The sequence below is a fragment of the Pezoporus occidentalis genome, unplaced genomic scaffold (assembly GCF_034315485.1).
Source record: "Pezoporus occidentalis ecotype Australia unplaced genomic scaffold, CSIRO_AGI_Poc_V1 ctg2, whole genome shotgun sequence".
Lineage (NCBI taxonomy): Eukaryota > Metazoa > Chordata > Aves > Psittaciformes > Psittacidae > Pezoporus > Pezoporus occidentalis.
The window spans coordinates 18,068,975-18,085,682 of record NW_026913855.1 but is presented as its reverse complement, the minus strand read 5'-3'; the positions used below and the strand labels follow the sequence as shown (position 1 = coordinate 18,085,682).

Genomic DNA, 16,708 nt, shown 5'->3' with positions numbered 1-16,708 from the left:
GGCATGGTCTAGCACGGAGCGTCCCTTCCCATGACAGGGGGATTGAAAATAGATACTCTTAAGGTCTTTTCCAACCCTAACTATTCTATGATTGTCCCTATTTCACAAATATAGGACCTCAGGGACTTTGAGATGCAGTTACTTTCTTAAGGCCATACAGCATGCTATTGACAGACCCTAGGACACAGCTCAGGCTCTGCACTCCTACCAGATGGTAGGCAGCAAAACTAGACACCTAGGAGGTTTTTTTCATTCTTTTAATTTCCACCTGTGTCTCCATTTATTTTGATCTGCCTCATTCAGCATTTAGCATAGCCCTGCTTTAAATCCTAGCCTTCCAGGAACACAACTGGCTCTTTTCTGGAACTGCCCTGCTTCTTACAAGACTGAGCTACTACATGTATAAAACCACTCACAACCTCAATTTGAATCAGAAAGGTCAGACAACTCCTCCCCCCTTCTCCAAGTACCAGTAGAGTGCATATTTGGAATCATTAGATGAAAAATTACTTGAAAACATGGGATACAGGCCTCTCTTCCCCTGGCAGGGTAAAAATATTACCTATGAGTGCAGTTTCTCCTCTTGATCAGATTGCACTGACATTGTTTTGAGAATTAAAAGCTCCCAGCCATGGGATCCATGACTGTCATCCCACCATGATCACAGCCACAAAAGTGACATTTTTTAAATAACTTTTATTTGTTGTGTAGCCATTCTCCCTCTTTAGAAAGCAGCACCTTTACCTCTCTCTCTCACCTAATCTACTAAACACAACCTTAGCAACTATTATAGACAGCAAACAGACAAAAAAAAAAAAAAAGAAAGATAAATAAATAGCCAAACCACAGCTACACATTTCAGGAAGGAAAAAAGCTCACAGTGATCACTTAATGGGCAGATAATATCAATAGAAATATCATAGCCATCTTACTTCCTACCACCTTCATTTCATCTTGAATACCTGGCACTGCCAGAACTCCCTTTAAAAGAGCAGAGATTCCCTTGCTAACCACAGCTGTCAAAAACTTGAGCCAACTAGTCAAACACAGCTGGACGGTTTATAATGATTATAATAACTCCAGCACCTTCAGCTACCAGCTACACATCTGTTTACTCCAGAGGTACCTCCACAAATGGAAAAGCTGTACCTCCCTCTACCAGAATAGCCAGCTGTAATCTGGCTGAAGCAAGCAAGGAGCATCATCCTCTACCCTCACAAAAAAGGTCCATATATTGCAGCGTGAGCTCACTAAGGGTCTTTACATTATACATTGTAGTGTCTTTTTCTCTTCCTGACAAAGACTCCCATGACAGACAGCAACTCCCAAATTTTCGTGCACTATCCTGTATAGGATGAACAAGTAGATGTAGTAATCACTCCCCACCAGCTTGCCTACCCATACACAACCTTTTTCTGAGCCAGGTGTTTTCCTTCCCATGAAAAAATGTTATCAGGAGATGAGCAAACACTGTGGTGTTTTACCTTGTGGCTAATAGCAGAAGGGTTTTCTGCAGTTGGGAACTCAAGGCAAAGGATCTGAGAAGCAGGAGATCTTTTAAAGCTTCTCTGCCTATCAAGTTTGCTGAACTTCCATTTTTGAGATGAAATGTAAAGGCAGTTTCCTCACTTATTCCTCAACTGAAAGAAAGATCAACCAACTAAAGCTCCTGTGGAAGTTCAATAACTAGTACTTTGGAAGTACTCCTCTAAAGTGTCATCATCTCTTTTCTGATAATTAACACAAGAAATCAGTTATAAGCATTTTCAGACTCAGAAAGAAGTATCAGTTATTCAGACATGAACATGCAATTTCTGGTGGCAGAACAATAAACACCATGTAATTTGTCTTGTTAATCAGAAGCCAAACCGAATGGATGGAATCAAGCACATAGACAGATTTCGAGCCCAGCTTCCTGTTCATGTCTCCGCACACTCCCAACACAGAAGAAATCTCTTTAAGTAAACAAACATCTAAAGGCACCAACTAAATCAGAAACTCCATGGAGCTGACAGAATAGGATCACTTCCTCTCCAAAATGAGTTTAATTCACATGAAAAATTTAAGCAAAGTATCTTGAACTCACAGGAGGAAAGTCGCTCAGTCATGACTACACTACCCTTTCTGGTTTTAATTTTACTTAAAACAATTTATTAATTTGATTTAAAACAAACATAGAAACGTCGTAAGAGTGGAAGAGGGGATGCAACAACACTAAATGGGATACTATTCAAAACCAGAAAATGGAAATACATTTTAAAGGAAAAAAAAAACAAAACAACAAAACAACAACAACAAAAAAAACAAACCCAAACCTCTCCTGTCTTTAGCTTACTGCAACATACGAAGAGTTCAAGTTACAACAATTAACTACCACCGTTTTGTGTTTTTTTTTCAAAGCTATACCTTGTAATTAACTCTCAGGGAAATCATCAATCTCCACAGTGCTCAGTTTTCTGTCCCCGAGACATTTATGGCAAAAATAAGCCCTGTGAGGCCCCACAACAAAGGAATATCCAAGCACAGGTGTGTCTATGGATATTTGTCTATTTTCTTTCAACATTTCCACCCTATGGCTGCTTATCTAGACCTCGCTCTCCTTTGCACATTAATCTCTGTTGCTCTGCTGAGTAGTGAGAAAGGGAAGAACACTCACACACTCATGCTACAGTCCTCTGGACCACTCCTAGTAGCTGTGCTTTGACTCAACAAATTTCAGGAAAATCAGTGCTGAGAAGAAATGTGCAACTTCCTAGCCACACTGCTCTATAGGGAAAAGGAAATTGCTTTGGAAGTCTAGACCGAACCCTTCCTTCCTTTTCCATTCCTCCTCTGGTTTCCCCTTGAATATATTTAAGACAAAACAAAAGGAAGGTGAAGAATGACAAGGAATGATTGGGCAGAGTTTCCATCTCTGTGTGTAATAAAAACACAGCTGGATGTGGACTTAGACTCTGGCAAAATATCAGCTAGAGGAAAGGGAGGAGAGACACAGGACTACAGAAGTGCCTTAGAGACAAAGACGTTGACAGCATCTGGTATAGCAGTGGAATCAGGAACACGGTGAAGGTCAAGATACTGCAGGCAGCCCCTCTGATCCTCCTATCAGGCTGGATTTGTTTTTAGAATGCAGTAGCACAGCTGTGAATCTAGTTGCCTAGAACTGTACCATTAAAAAGGAAAATCCTGCAAGGTACTCAGTAAAATTGTGCTGGTTTGGAATTATCCCCAGACTGAAGACACAGTAAAAAAGAACAAGGATGATGTGAAATAGGACTGGAACAATCAAATGAACACAGGTGAATTTTAGGAGAAACCCACAGAGATTCTATGAACTAAGATGGAGGAGAGGCAGGTAAGACAGATAACCAGCATGACCTGAATTTGGTAGGGGACCCTAACAATGAAAATAATGGAATTAGGAGAAAAAAAATATATATCTATATCTAGACAGATAAATCTTGAAAAATCTCCAGGTAGCTTGATACTACTTGATTCAACTGGGGATCAGATAATACAAGACTAAGCTAAGAGATGTTTCCCAATTCAAGGAAAGGATGAAGCTGCTGGTTACTGAGGAAAAATTATGGGTGTGAGGGAGAAGGAAGGAAGTCAGAATATAAATTTAAAAATCTTAAAGATTATGTCAGAGGAATCGTTAAATTAAATTGGCAGGAGAACCATGGGAAGCAGTCCTAAGAGGGAGAAAAGCAAGAAAATACACATGCATGTGTGCATTTAAACTAAACAGCAGTATGGACAAGCACCAAGTCTTGCTGACTTGCTTTATTCCCTGTATAAATGAAAGGATATATTTTGTTTGAGTTTGTTTGGTTTTGATAAGCAGCAACAAAAGGGGAAAGGGTGTGAAACCAATCAGTCATAACTGATTCTTTGTACGCATCTTGGGAATTTTGCGTGTTCCGATTACTTTTAATTTCTGCTGCAGAAAGAGAGTCAGTGCAGATTATATCACCTTCCCCCCATAAAGGAAAAGGAAACCAGAGTTACATCAAGAGAGCAGCAGGGTTGTAAGATCACAACTTTCTGTTACTCAGGGGGCAGAGTTCAGGCAGTGCCATGGTCTGTCTTCTCACAGAGATTCAAACCAATACACATGGCACTGTTCTCAGTGCCTTCTGTCCCACATCTTAAAAAAAAAATAATTAAAAGGGAGCACTTTGAATCACCCTTTAGCCCCTGCTGGCACATGTCACCATAAGTAGCAGGGGAGAGGAAAGGGAAGGAGCAATCGGACAACATATCAGCCAAAAGCTCACAGGGAGGAGTGCTGTGAACGCCTGTTGAAGCCACACTGCTCATATCCTGAGATGATAGTGAACTACAATGTGGACACCAGAGCTTAATGTTAGGTTTATTAGTTGTTTTGCTTTCCAGTCAAAAGAAAAAAGAAGAAAAAGAAAAAAAGAAAGAAAAAAAAAAAAGAGGGTTTGGTTTTGTTTCTGACCAAGTGCAGGAAAGAAGTTTTATTCCTTAAGGAAAATTCTCAGGAGTGGGAATGAATGTGAGGATTGTATGTCTGAATCATCCTGTTAATTCCCTAAATCCCACAGCATGTGGGGTTCAGACAATGTTTTCTGCTAGGAAACTTTTTTAAAATAATATAGATTGATTTTGAAGAAAGAAAAAAAAAAGTGGTTTAGAGCCCCTCCCTGTCCAAATCACAGCTGTATCCAGAAAGACCAGTTTTGTTTTTAAACAGAGTTAGCAAATTGCCTTTAAACTGGTCAATTCCAGTAATCAGCATCAGAGTAATGACAGCCACTCAGTCGGTTTCTCCTTTGCCAGACCAAAAATAACCGTTCAGCTAAATTCTTCCCAAAAGTGTTTATCTCGGCTAAAGCGAGTGCAGTTAGGTTGCAGACACATCTCTCTTACAGTTGGAAAACATACACCTCTATACATGACTTTGTTTCAACATCCCCCTCTATATATATATTCAAAGATACCACTAGATATATTAGAGGTCCTAGGGATTACATCTTCAAAATAACCAAAAGCATCTCCTCACTTTCTTGTTAGGCACAGCAGCAAAAGAATTAATTTCATCAGACACTGCCTGTCAGTTACAGTCTCTGTGCTGTTTCCAGCATGCCTGTAATTGCGCTACAGGAAAAATGCCTCTTCCTCTTAACAATCATGGAAACCTCTGCTGATCACAAGGACTAATAAATCAATATAAAAGCACCTTTCATATTTATTTGATCCCGATACAAAGTTTCATCCACCTAAAAAGCTTAAAACCATCAACATCTCAATAAATTTTCCAGATATTAAGTCACAACACCCCTAGTTAATCAACCTGGAAATGTCAAGTGGTAGACACACAACCTTATACAGTGTACTTACAGCACAGGGAGCCTGAGGAGTATGAAGCTTGTATGAGGTAGCATGAAGCTTGTTCTGTGCTATCCTTCCAAGGCACCCCATCACCAGACACTGAGGATGTTGCTGACAGCAAGGGCTACAGCAATATTTGCCTTGACAGCTGGTAGAGTGGTCCGCCTGCATTTCATAGGAGAACAAAGACATTACCTATAGGAAATATGAACCATCATAATTTAGGACCACTAAAAATACATATTTCATACCACCATAGCCACTTGTGTCCCACCCCAGTCCTTCCAGTCCTGGAGACAGGAATGACACTTAACACATCAGTTTCATCCCAGCATAAACCAGCATTTTTCCCAAAGATTGGAAAGGCCATTTGTGCGAAGGTTGGGGGCAGGAAAATAACATGGAGTTCACAGATATAAAATAACTGTTCCATAACTTGTGAAAGAATTGATCTAAGTGAGTCTACTGGAACAGGAACGTTAATTAAAAGGAGCAGATGAAAACAATTTTGCTGCTCATGGTCACTCAGCATGAGATAGTGGCAGGAAATGCTGGTGAGTCATCTAAACACGGGATGAGAGCAAAATCTGAAGGATACAAAACCCAAGAGATAAAAGGCCAGGGTAAGCTACTGATGAATCTCAATGAAGTCACAACCAAAGGGAATTGATCTTTAATCCACTTGACTCCAAAATATACCACATTTCTTGAATTACGTATTTTTGTTAGATTTAAAAATGTAACAAGAGGCCAAACATTTTTATTTGTCACCATTCCTATTCTAAAAATGGAGAACACAGCCATGCGATTTTAATACAAATGAGTCAATATAGTAGCTGCTGTTCCATCTATAGAACTGCATTTGAGCAGGCGAGTATGTATGTGTACACACATAGTATAAACCAATTCATTATATACATGCACAAAATATGTAAGTTTTGTTTCAGACCTAAGAAAGGGCTTGTGCTTCCAAAAGATATTTTTCTCCATTAGTCCATCTAGTAAAAGGCATTTCCTCTCCAATCCTTGGTGTTACACACACTACCTACATTCTAGCAGCATTTATGTACATACAACACACACTTATTCGCCCCTCCTTTCAACTGCTTGACGTACATCAACGGACACACACTACCAACTAATACAGTACCCAAACTTAAAAAAATAAAATACTGAGTAAGGTTTTTCTTACTAATACACATGGTTTCCTAGGCTGTACTTCAATATATATATATATGTATATATTCCCTAAAAATAGAAGGGCACTCTTTATGTTTTGTACATAAGCAAAGGGTAAAACCTTCACACTGCTAGCCTTTACAGCCGCATAATGTACACTTCAGTGTCATAAAGCAGCAATAAAATATTTTAGAGATAGCCATAAAACTGTAATCCAAGTTCAATCTTTTCAAAAGCTCTGCTTCACCTCAGCTGTTAGGGTCTGAGCAGGATTATTTAGTGATCAGTGACAAAGTTCACATGTGGTCCAAACTGCTCTAAAGTTAGCTTGTTTTCTGATGCTGCCTCCAGCTTCAGGCTCAATCCTGTGTCTTGGAGGGGAAGGGCATTTTGCTGTGGATGCTTTCATCTGAAGAATTTTGCATCATTGAACCCATAATGCTTCATCTGAAATACATGGAAATTTGGGACAAAGCTTAGAAAGGCAGGGCTCTCACCGAACTTTCGTGTGGCTTTCTGGTGGGCTGTAAGACTGGATTTTGGGGGTTGACCCTGTAGCAGAGTTTGACACAGCTCTCTAGATTTCATTGCTTCCAGCACCTGCACCCCTGGGGTGTTCAAGCATTACACCAACTAAATCCAAACTTTCCCTAACATATCTGAAACACAGAAACCTAAGAAGCCTCAGAGCCTTACCCCAGAACAGATCTAGTGAATCTGAGAGTGAAAACTGGAGAGAGACCCCTGGGCTCTGAGGCCTGCTTTACCATTTGGGCTACCGGAGGACCCTACCCCACGCCCAGAGGCCCTCAGAGCAGATGATGCCAGGAGTATGGGGATGTGTGACATCCCAGCACCTTGATGAGAGGTTCTATGCCCACCTTGAAGGCTGTGACTGAATTCCAGCTACTTCTAGATGGTCTCTGTACAAGGAACATATTTGGTTTGGCTGTCTAGGTTTTAAGTTTCAGGTCCAAAAAATAAATTAAAACCAAAATAACACTCCTAATTCAGACTGAAATAAAACCTTAAAAACATACAAGCAAGGTATCTTAGACACCACAAAACTTATCTCAGCTTGTTCTCTGACAGAACAGGGTAAGAGGAAGATTGAAACTGTTTATGTTCATAGCATGCTTCACCAACTGATCACTTACAACAAATTGCGTTTAAAGATTATTTGGGGTTTGAATCTACACTCGTTGCAGTCTGCTGCAGTTTTGCACTGTATCAGTGGAAACAACCTCAGACATGATAGAAGATGAAGCAGCGAGCTATCACAATTCAATATACTATTACAGAAAATGCCAAGTTTAGCTCTCATAGCCAGGTGTTTAGACCCACAGTGGTTACGCTTATAAGTAACTCTCACTCAGTGAGAGAATAGCTTTGATTCCACTGTTAACACACTGAACGGGAGCAAAGACATTTTCCTACTAAATACTGGAATGATTTATCAGTAGGGCATTACAATAAGCAAGTTGATGTTATAAGCACAAAACAAGTGTGGGAAACTGCACACCTTGTTACATAAAATACCAAGGAAAAAACTTGGATTTTGATTCTAATACTCACATCTTTACTTGACCACAGGAAGCAAGCTACAAAATATCACCTTGTACAGTGAGAACTATTACAGTCAATTGGTGTATAACAATTCAATTATTCTTACTGCTTCTTCCTCTTACTGCTATTTTACCAAATATTTCTGGGGTGATTTTGCATTGCCTTTTTTTTGGGGGGGGGGGGAGGGAGGGGTGGGAGAGTGGGTACTGTTGGGGTTTGGTTGGTTGTTTTTTTAACTTCAGTTCCAAAAAACTATGGTTGTGTAATTTATTTTATTTATGTTAAGGTTATGAAAATGTCAACAGTCTGCTAAAATTTCTTTGACTAGACAAGCATCAGTGATGACCAGGGAACAGACTTTAGAAGTCTTTCCTACATGCACCACAGTAATGTGATTTGGTTTTGGTTTTCAGTTGTAGGTTATATTCAGCTTGGAAATCAGCAAAGTCAGTATTTCAGGATATTCAAGATTCCAGGAAGCCTCTAAGAACGGTAACATGTCAGGCCCTGATTTGGGAATGCTCTTGCCTGTTTAACCTCAAGCACAAGACCTCACATCTTTATTACACCAAACTTTAATCAAGCATTTAACTTTGAACATGTATTGAAGTGCTTTGCTGAATCAGGGAGGATCTGGACATTTTTAAAGAGCAGCATTGTTAATTGATTGCAAAGATGTTATATCCTGCAACTAGGCTCCTAATGAGCCATGCCTGCTGGCAAGCAGCTCTGGTAGCACACAGCAGCCAGCTGGTCTTCTGCGGCAGGGCACATGGACTGCTGCATTACCCATGGAATAAGCCCCCCCAACAAATACTACAGTAGAGGCTGCTTCTTGCTCCAAATATACTGATTCTTGTGCATACCAGGCTGCTAGTGACTTTTTTCTTTTTTTTTTTTTTTTTTGTAACCCTCACCGTTTTAGGGTTATCTATAAGCTAATACTGAAATGATTTACTTAAATGATAAGTTTTATGGTGGAAGAATATACAAGGCCATAAAATGTCTTTACAGCTGCTTAAGCAGCGAAACAAAGCTGAGACATTTGATACCTGCAGAGGGATTGCTGGCAAGGATATTCTAATGCAGTGAATATTCACATAATAAAAGGAGATTAAAAAATTCAGACACTATGATTGTTTCCTTCATGCTGTTTCATCTTTTGGAGCCGCATGGAACTGCAGACATTACTTGCCTCAGAGTTTCTGCAACAGCTGATATCAAGGACGTGTGGTTTGGGCACTAACTGAACAAAAAAAAGTTTTCAAAAGTGTAGATCTGTTTGAGGGCAAGTAAATAATTGATCAAAGCCACATGCTTAGTGGAAAAGGAATGCTACAATTAGGAAATGCATTTCCAAGTCACCTTAGTATCTTCAGCAACCTAACCTTGTAATGCTGAAGAGATCACACTTTTCCATGATTGTAGGCATATACAAATCATTTGACTTCAGAGAATTCAAAGCCTCTATAGCAGCTCTGAATTTGTCCCAAGCACTCAGTTACCCATTTTGGGCATGTAAATATTATTGTGCAACGTTACAGATATTATTCTTAGAAGCAAAACTGTCTGCTTCAAAAAAGACATGATGTCAGTGAAGACTTTGATGGTGTCTGTCAAGGGAATATTTGCTATTTGTAGGCTGTGATTGAATGAAATTCTTTTCAGAGACTGCTGTATTACTATGCCTTAAAGTAAAAGAATCTTGAAATAATGCAGCTCCTTTAGGTTACTTCAGCTTAAAATCACATTTCTTACACACTTTTCCTTGAATAAAAAGCAAAATCAGAGGAATTTAAGCAAACTTCCATATGATTTTAACTGTAGCAAGATTGCTTTATCATCACTATTCCTTCTCCTCTTTCTTAAAATTCTTCTTACAACTTTCTCAGGTCAGATTTTTACTGTGTGCACTCTCTCTTCTCTCTCATATGCCGTACTCTGCTTTTGTACAGTATCAAACAACATGGGCCCCACTTTCAGCTGGAACTTTTATATATAGCTGTCATACAAATGAATGAAAATATTTTAGCAGTTTAAGCCGGTTATTATTTCTTCTGCCCTAGCTAACATTCCTGCTTATTTTGCATGGGTAATTGGTCTATAGGTTCTGGTTACAAATTCTTACACAATATAGATAAAATGCAAAGGATAGTTAAAAAAAAAAAGAAAAGTCTGGGCATACTGTGTGAAAATACTTTTCCAAAGTGTTCTGAAAACCGTGGATCAAATTCTGTAGTCGCTATTATTAATAATTCTTAACATACCTCTGGTGCACAAGGTTAGCTTCAACCCTTTCAGCTGTAAATTAGTCAGACTTCAACACAAACTGTACCATTTTAACATGCTCTGTGTTACCTTAACTGTGACATCTTGGATAAGGCCATTGCTGTTTAGAATAATTTGTGTTAAAAAAAAACTTCTACAAATTCAGAACTAATGAGGACACATCAGAACACTATAATATTTGACATGGTATTCTTTTGTCCTTTTACAGAATGGAGTTACTTTGGGTGCATTGGCAGACTCTCTTAAATAACACATGACAAGGTGACACATGTTCTCTTGGTGTCAATTTATTTAAACCTGTAAATCAAGTTTCTTGTTCTTAATGATTTTCAGGAGTATTTTACACTACAGAACGACGGTGTAGCTTTCTGGTTCTTCAACCATCTCCCTTGTCCTGTAAATGACATCTAAAGGATTAAAAGAGTGTCAGCTCTTCTATCACCACAATATTTGGATTCCTGCTCACACATTCAAACAAATTTTGAGAGACTGAATTTAAACCAAGCCTGAGTACTTGTGGTTTTCTTAGACAACCAACTTCCCAGACTTTCAGTTTGCAAAAGTCATCAGGACATTAATAATTCTTCTCCCTTGAACCACAGATACTCTTTCCCCATTTATTTGTCTTCCTGTAAACACTTTTGTTTCAACACAAAGCAATTGCATCCTACACATCTAATCAGCATGACCACAGTACTTTAAAATCGCCTTTAATCAAAACTGTAGTGTCCAAACTATTCCTATATGCAACTACCACAAGTATGTACCCACAGAGGCATCTTTGCCTTTTTAAGTTTCAGTGGGGGAGCCTGCATTTTTCACACATCCTTTTCTACTTAGCAATGAATAATTTATTGCTATAAATTTAACCTTCAAAGATACCCAATACCTAAGACTTGGAAACAAGACATAGATGAGGCATGCTAGAAGTACCTCATTCTGGCATGACAATGCTTACATCACATCCCTATTTGAAAATGATCACCAAGTTTATCATATTCCCCTTCTTCCTTTGCCCAGGAGGATCCAAATCTGGGGTAACATGCCTGATTCCAACACGTTTAAAAGCATCTGCTCTTTTTTGCAGTTGCTTGTTTTAGGCCTCAGATAAATTCTTCCCAACTTGATTCTTTCCCAGTTATTTTCTACTCCCCTCAACTCCTTCCTGGCTGATTATTTTTCCTGCCACTGAGACTCCAGTGGATTTTGTGCACAGAAGTTGATTTAAACATAGAAGTACTTGGGGGTGGAGGGAGTGTCACAAAGAGATGATTGTGAAGACACCAGTATTTCAAGCAAGACATTTTGTTTCCTCTTTTTCCCCTCTACAGTGGACCCTGTAAAACAAGTGGCTCTTTTCTCCCTCACCCAGTTTGTGCTTGTGCTGCTCTTGCCCTTGACTTTACTGTGAGTCTCATGACTTGAAGACGCAGTTCCCAAAGAGAAATGCTCAAGTGAGAATGTCATGACCAGTTGACCACAAATGCTACCATTATTCATCATTAGGCTGAATTATTCCTGCCCACCATGGATCACATCATTATGCAAAGGCATGTGCTAAGAATATGGGGAAAGACTGGCAGAAGGCTTAAGAGCCATGCCAAATTTTACCAATTCATGTCATGAACAAAGCATGTCTATCAAGGTAATCTTTTTATATTACAAGTACTTTAATGCTAAAAGGAGTCCAGGTGTTTATTTCTGAAATTCAGCACACACATTTCCTTGATTTACATTTTCAAAAGAGGGGACTAGATACTATAACAACAACAACATGAAAAGAGATTTGAGCTCAGTTTTTTCCATAGCTTCATTCACCACTGTGGTCATTTCTCTTGGCAGTGACATTTTAAAAGCTGCAAGAAAAGACCAGAAACAAGGTTGATTTTCAGATTGTTTTGTTTTTTTTTTTAACTTGAATGTTGTCAGCCTCATGCTTAGAGGGAATATTTAATCTTCGTCAGTTCCCCCCCCCCCTTTTTTTTTCCTAGGACTTATACAGGAAAATAAGTTTACAATTCAGAAAAAAATATACATTAACAAAATACATGAGGAAAAGCCTCAAGGGAAGACTTCTTGCCAGTTATAGGGAAGACTAATCAAAGAGAAAATGACAGCAACTCATTTTTCGGGCACCACCACCTGAAGACCCAGTTAGAAATTGCACACATGTGACAATAAGCCACGTGCAGCTTGAATATCCTGGAGCCTGATCCACACAGTATTACAGTTTAGTGATTTCATGGCAATGATCTCACCCTGCTGCCTGGGATCGGGGGTTGGGGGAGGATAATTATGGGTAGCTTTGGCATAAACACACAACCAGGAATCTTGCAGGACTGTCATCACCCTAGTATTACCATTACTGACACAACTGAGGGCAAGCAGAGGAGACACGAAGGGGTACAGCAAGGTACATGTGTCAATGCTGCATCCATATGAGAAGCATCCGAGGATGCTGATATAAAGGAGTAGCATGTATCTTATTTCTCACAGAGGTAAAGGATTTGAAATGACACCGCCAGAGATCCGTTATGAGCATGACCATGAGCACCTTATACCTGACTTCAAACAGGCCAAGCACAAAGCCTTGTGAAAACATCAGTTTCCTTGCCAAAGAACAGCACAAGTGGCACAAGCTTCCCTTGTCCCATTTCTGCTTCCTTGTTTCCTTGACATATCCCCCAGAGGAAAAGGCCTGGAGCAGGGTTGCTGTAGGGAAACATAGAATCATAGAATCATAGAATGCAGCAGCAGCCACAGAGCAGCTCCCCAGCCAGCTCAGGGCTTCACCTTGCATTGGCACTCAAGTTTCCTTTGGCAAGTTGCTAAACAACTGCCTGACTACAGCTAGCCCCACTCAGGGATCAAGTCTAAGTGTGTTACTGAAGGTTCCAGATTTGAAAGTATTTTTATGTAATAAAATGTATCTGAAATTTACAGCACTTTGAGATTAAGTACATATAGTTACAGATAAATACCAGCTCCCAGAGAAATGGCTTAGTGCTCAAAATATTTTGACTCTATGACACACTGCTCACAAGCTCCACAGGCTGCTTGGAAGACAGAAGGAGGAGAAACAAATGCATAGCAAAGATTTTGTTAATATGTCCACTTTACCGGTCAGTTTGCTTTGACTCAGCAACCTCAAGAAAGACAGCAGGAGGTAGAGAGAGTGAGAAGTACCTTTAAAAGTGCACTGATTTGGCGTATTATCCATGGTTTGTACCATACTCAGATTTCTAGTCCTTTAGCTGTGCTAACCTTTTGCCAGTTAAACACACTCAGCACTATCTCCAACAAAGAAACCAGACCTTTTTATAGCAGCTGTAAATGTGATTTGCCTCCTTCTTCTGAAGGCAATATTTGGGGGCCAGAGGGCTCTCCCAGCTGCACTGCATCTCAGCACACACAGGGGTCTCAGAGAGGGAGTGGAGGGAAGGAGAGGAGGATCAGAAAGCAGTCATTACTCTACCTAACCTGGGCACACAAGACATTAACAATTATGCACACCATGAATGTAGGCTGCCTACACAGCATGCCTGGAAATTAATGTTTTAGGATAATGAAAGGCCACACTGTTATGAGGTTGTCAAAAGGCCACCCACAGGTCTAAAAAATAAGGGGCTTAGGGAGAGATGGAAGAAGTTGCTTATGCCAAAGGAAAGGAAAAACATGTTTTGGAGAAGAAAAAAGCCAATCCTGTCTCCTCCCATTCCATTTTTCTTTTGCCTTCCTGCTCTGCTGCAAAGAAAAAAACTTCACATTTGGTAAACCTGCTATAATATTCCTACCAGGAAGGGAAGGACAAATACAGCGGAATTCCATTTACCCCAAAGGCTGGATTTTGTTTTATATAGTGTCTCTTGAGCTTAACTTTTTTCCCGTGAGCTTTGAACATTTTAGCTTTTATTAAGAAAACAAGAAATGTTATAGGAAAACCTATAGAAATTTTGTCCAGGTTTAATCTCTATGTCAAAGCTCTCTACCCTCTGTGCTTCAGGCCCTGCTCCTTCAGTGTATGCCTCACTCACCCAGAGATCCTGCATAGCAGCCCACTGAGACCCAGGGTGATGGAATAAGAAATGACCCAAGAACCTCCCACTAATATTACAGTGATTACTGATTTGCACTATTGTTCTGAGATCAAAAAAAGGAAAATTATCGAACTACAGCAAAACAGTAATATGTGGGAGTAGGGCAAAATGGTTGATGGTTCACGTTTTCTTGGCAGTTTCACTCCCTGTGCACTTTGTCTCCTTTTTTCCTTCTGCAAGCCACCATCGCTTTTCTCACTACCTCCCTCTTAGGAGAGCTTGAAAAAGACCTGAAGGCAGCACACAGCAGATGCCAGCACATGACCTCCATCCATCCATAGCCAGGCATGATGTGGGAATGAGGTTTGGTGCTGGTTTCCATGGCAATGCAACCACACAGTAAGTGCACATACCATATATATATATTTTTTTTCACAGAAATACACAAAACAATAGAGCTAAGCTTAGGACATAAAGGTAAGCTTAAGGCACAGGAGTTACCACTGCCATGTAAAGGCAGAGTTACTTTTAATGTTTTCCTATGGCTACCTTTTTTTCCTGTAACGACCTATCCTTTCTAAGCAAGCATTGAAGATTACCAATTTCAACAGCTCATACATATATGTAAGGTCTACAGAGTATAGTTGTACATACAAGCACACAAGACAGACCATCTATATATAGTCAAACAGTACTTCCAGTGACCCCTATTTACCCTCTCATGTCTGAGAGTTTCTTAAGGGCTTTCCTCAGAACCACAAAGCCAGAGCTTTAATTCCTGACCAATTTCCTAAGCTCAGTGAAAGCCAGAACAGATGTATGTTCACCACAGAAACATCCTGTGATTTTGTAAAGCAATCTGAAAAAAATGTATATAAAATCTGACCTTGCAAGGCTAAGCACTCTGAAAGCTCTTGGATCAAAAAAGTCATTAGGAAAAAAAATAGTTTGTTTTAATGTTTTCCTTTTAAAAAGAAAGTGATTTTTGTTACATGAAAGCGCTTAATAGTTTGAACAAAAATCTAAGGCTGTCAAACCTCCAGCATGGGCATAGCATCTGATAGCTACTCATTTCCTAAGCTTATGGAAGGGCAGAAAACCAGCATTGCACAGGATGTCCCTCAGTTCCCCCACTTTCCTGACTCACTCCTGCAGAGAGCTAACTATATTCCTCAAACAGGTAAGAAGGCACAGCTGTTCTCAATGGGCTTGAGACACCTTTTGGAGACAAGCACAGGTTTCTAAATTTAGGGCATGGAGTACTTTGTACAAAAGCTTGTGATCCTGTATGCTGCACAGAAAGTTGCTGTTCTTCAAGTCCCATTTTTGGGCTGGCCATTGCAGACTGCCCCAGAATTGATGCATTTTCTTGAGTACTAAAAAAAATGTTCCTGTCTTGCCAATACTGGACCCTAAAGGCCCTCTGCCAGAGCTGAATATCTTACTCAAGACTGCAAGTAACAAACGTTTTTCAGGGCTTTTTAGCATTCTCATGTAACTGTCTTCCACAAATGCCAGACATCAAAGACTAATGTTGCCTGACGAGCCATAATTGACACAATGACAACCAAGTATCTCATATCATCATATAATCTTTTTTTAAGCAGTGTGGCAACCTTTCCAGCTATCCACACTTCCTTTAAACATTTCACTTTAAATGCAATGAAATGAACTTTATAATTGGCAGTTTAGTATAATGAAACACTTGCAAGAGCTATAATGTCTTTTTCTCATTTTGCTCCTAATCGGCATCCACAATTTGCACTTAATTCAGATTATCAGTGTATCACTACTATAAAGGGGAGAAAACTGCATCGTTTGACTCTAAAAGGAAAGATTAAAAACACTGTTTAAAGCCTAGCAGATAAAATATGAACGCACAAAATACAGTAATCAATAAACTTTTATACCTGGTGTGAGAAAGTGGGCATGAACGTATGGAAAGTTTTCAGAAACCTCCCTCTCTTCCTTTCACAAACTGTACGGAAAAGCATGCCAAACCCCAAAAAAACATTCCCACTTTGAGGGGGAGAGGGGGGAAGTAAACCACATGCCTTCCATAAATAGTGCTCTCCTCCCTTAAATAAACTTTGTGCACTCAGCCTGCGACTATGTTACAGTTTAAATATTTTGCTAACCTTATGCTATATTCTCAAGAAAGCAAAAAACAACACTGAATAACATCTGCCCCCAAAGCAAGTTACAGGCGGGTGTGCTTAAAAACTGGCTTTTCATCTGTTTAGAAAGAGGGGTGCCCTTGCTAGGAATGCAGCTTG

General features: G+C 39.7%; 1 protein-coding gene across 8 annotated transcripts in view; it reads right to left on the bottom strand.

Moving 5' to 3' along the window:
* The window catches only part of LOC134163303 (uncharacterized), a 273,936-nt gene that overhangs the window by 67,824 nt on the left and 189,404 nt on the right, over positions 1 to 16,708 (bottom strand). For 5 of the 8 annotated variants that reach the window (XR_009964695.1, XR_009964682.1, XR_009964694.1 and 2 more), the window contains one exon: positions 5,371 to 5,556. The exons of the other annotated variants lie outside the window; for them this stretch is intronic. Coding sequence is in view for 1 of the 5 variants with exons in the window: in XM_062618037.1 (XP_062474021.1) it covers positions 5,371 to 5,556 (186 nt within the window). In the remaining 4 variants the exon portion in view is untranslated. The remainder of the gene's footprint in view (positions 1 to 5,370; positions 5,557 to 16,708) is intronic. 8 annotated transcript variants of the gene reach the window in all.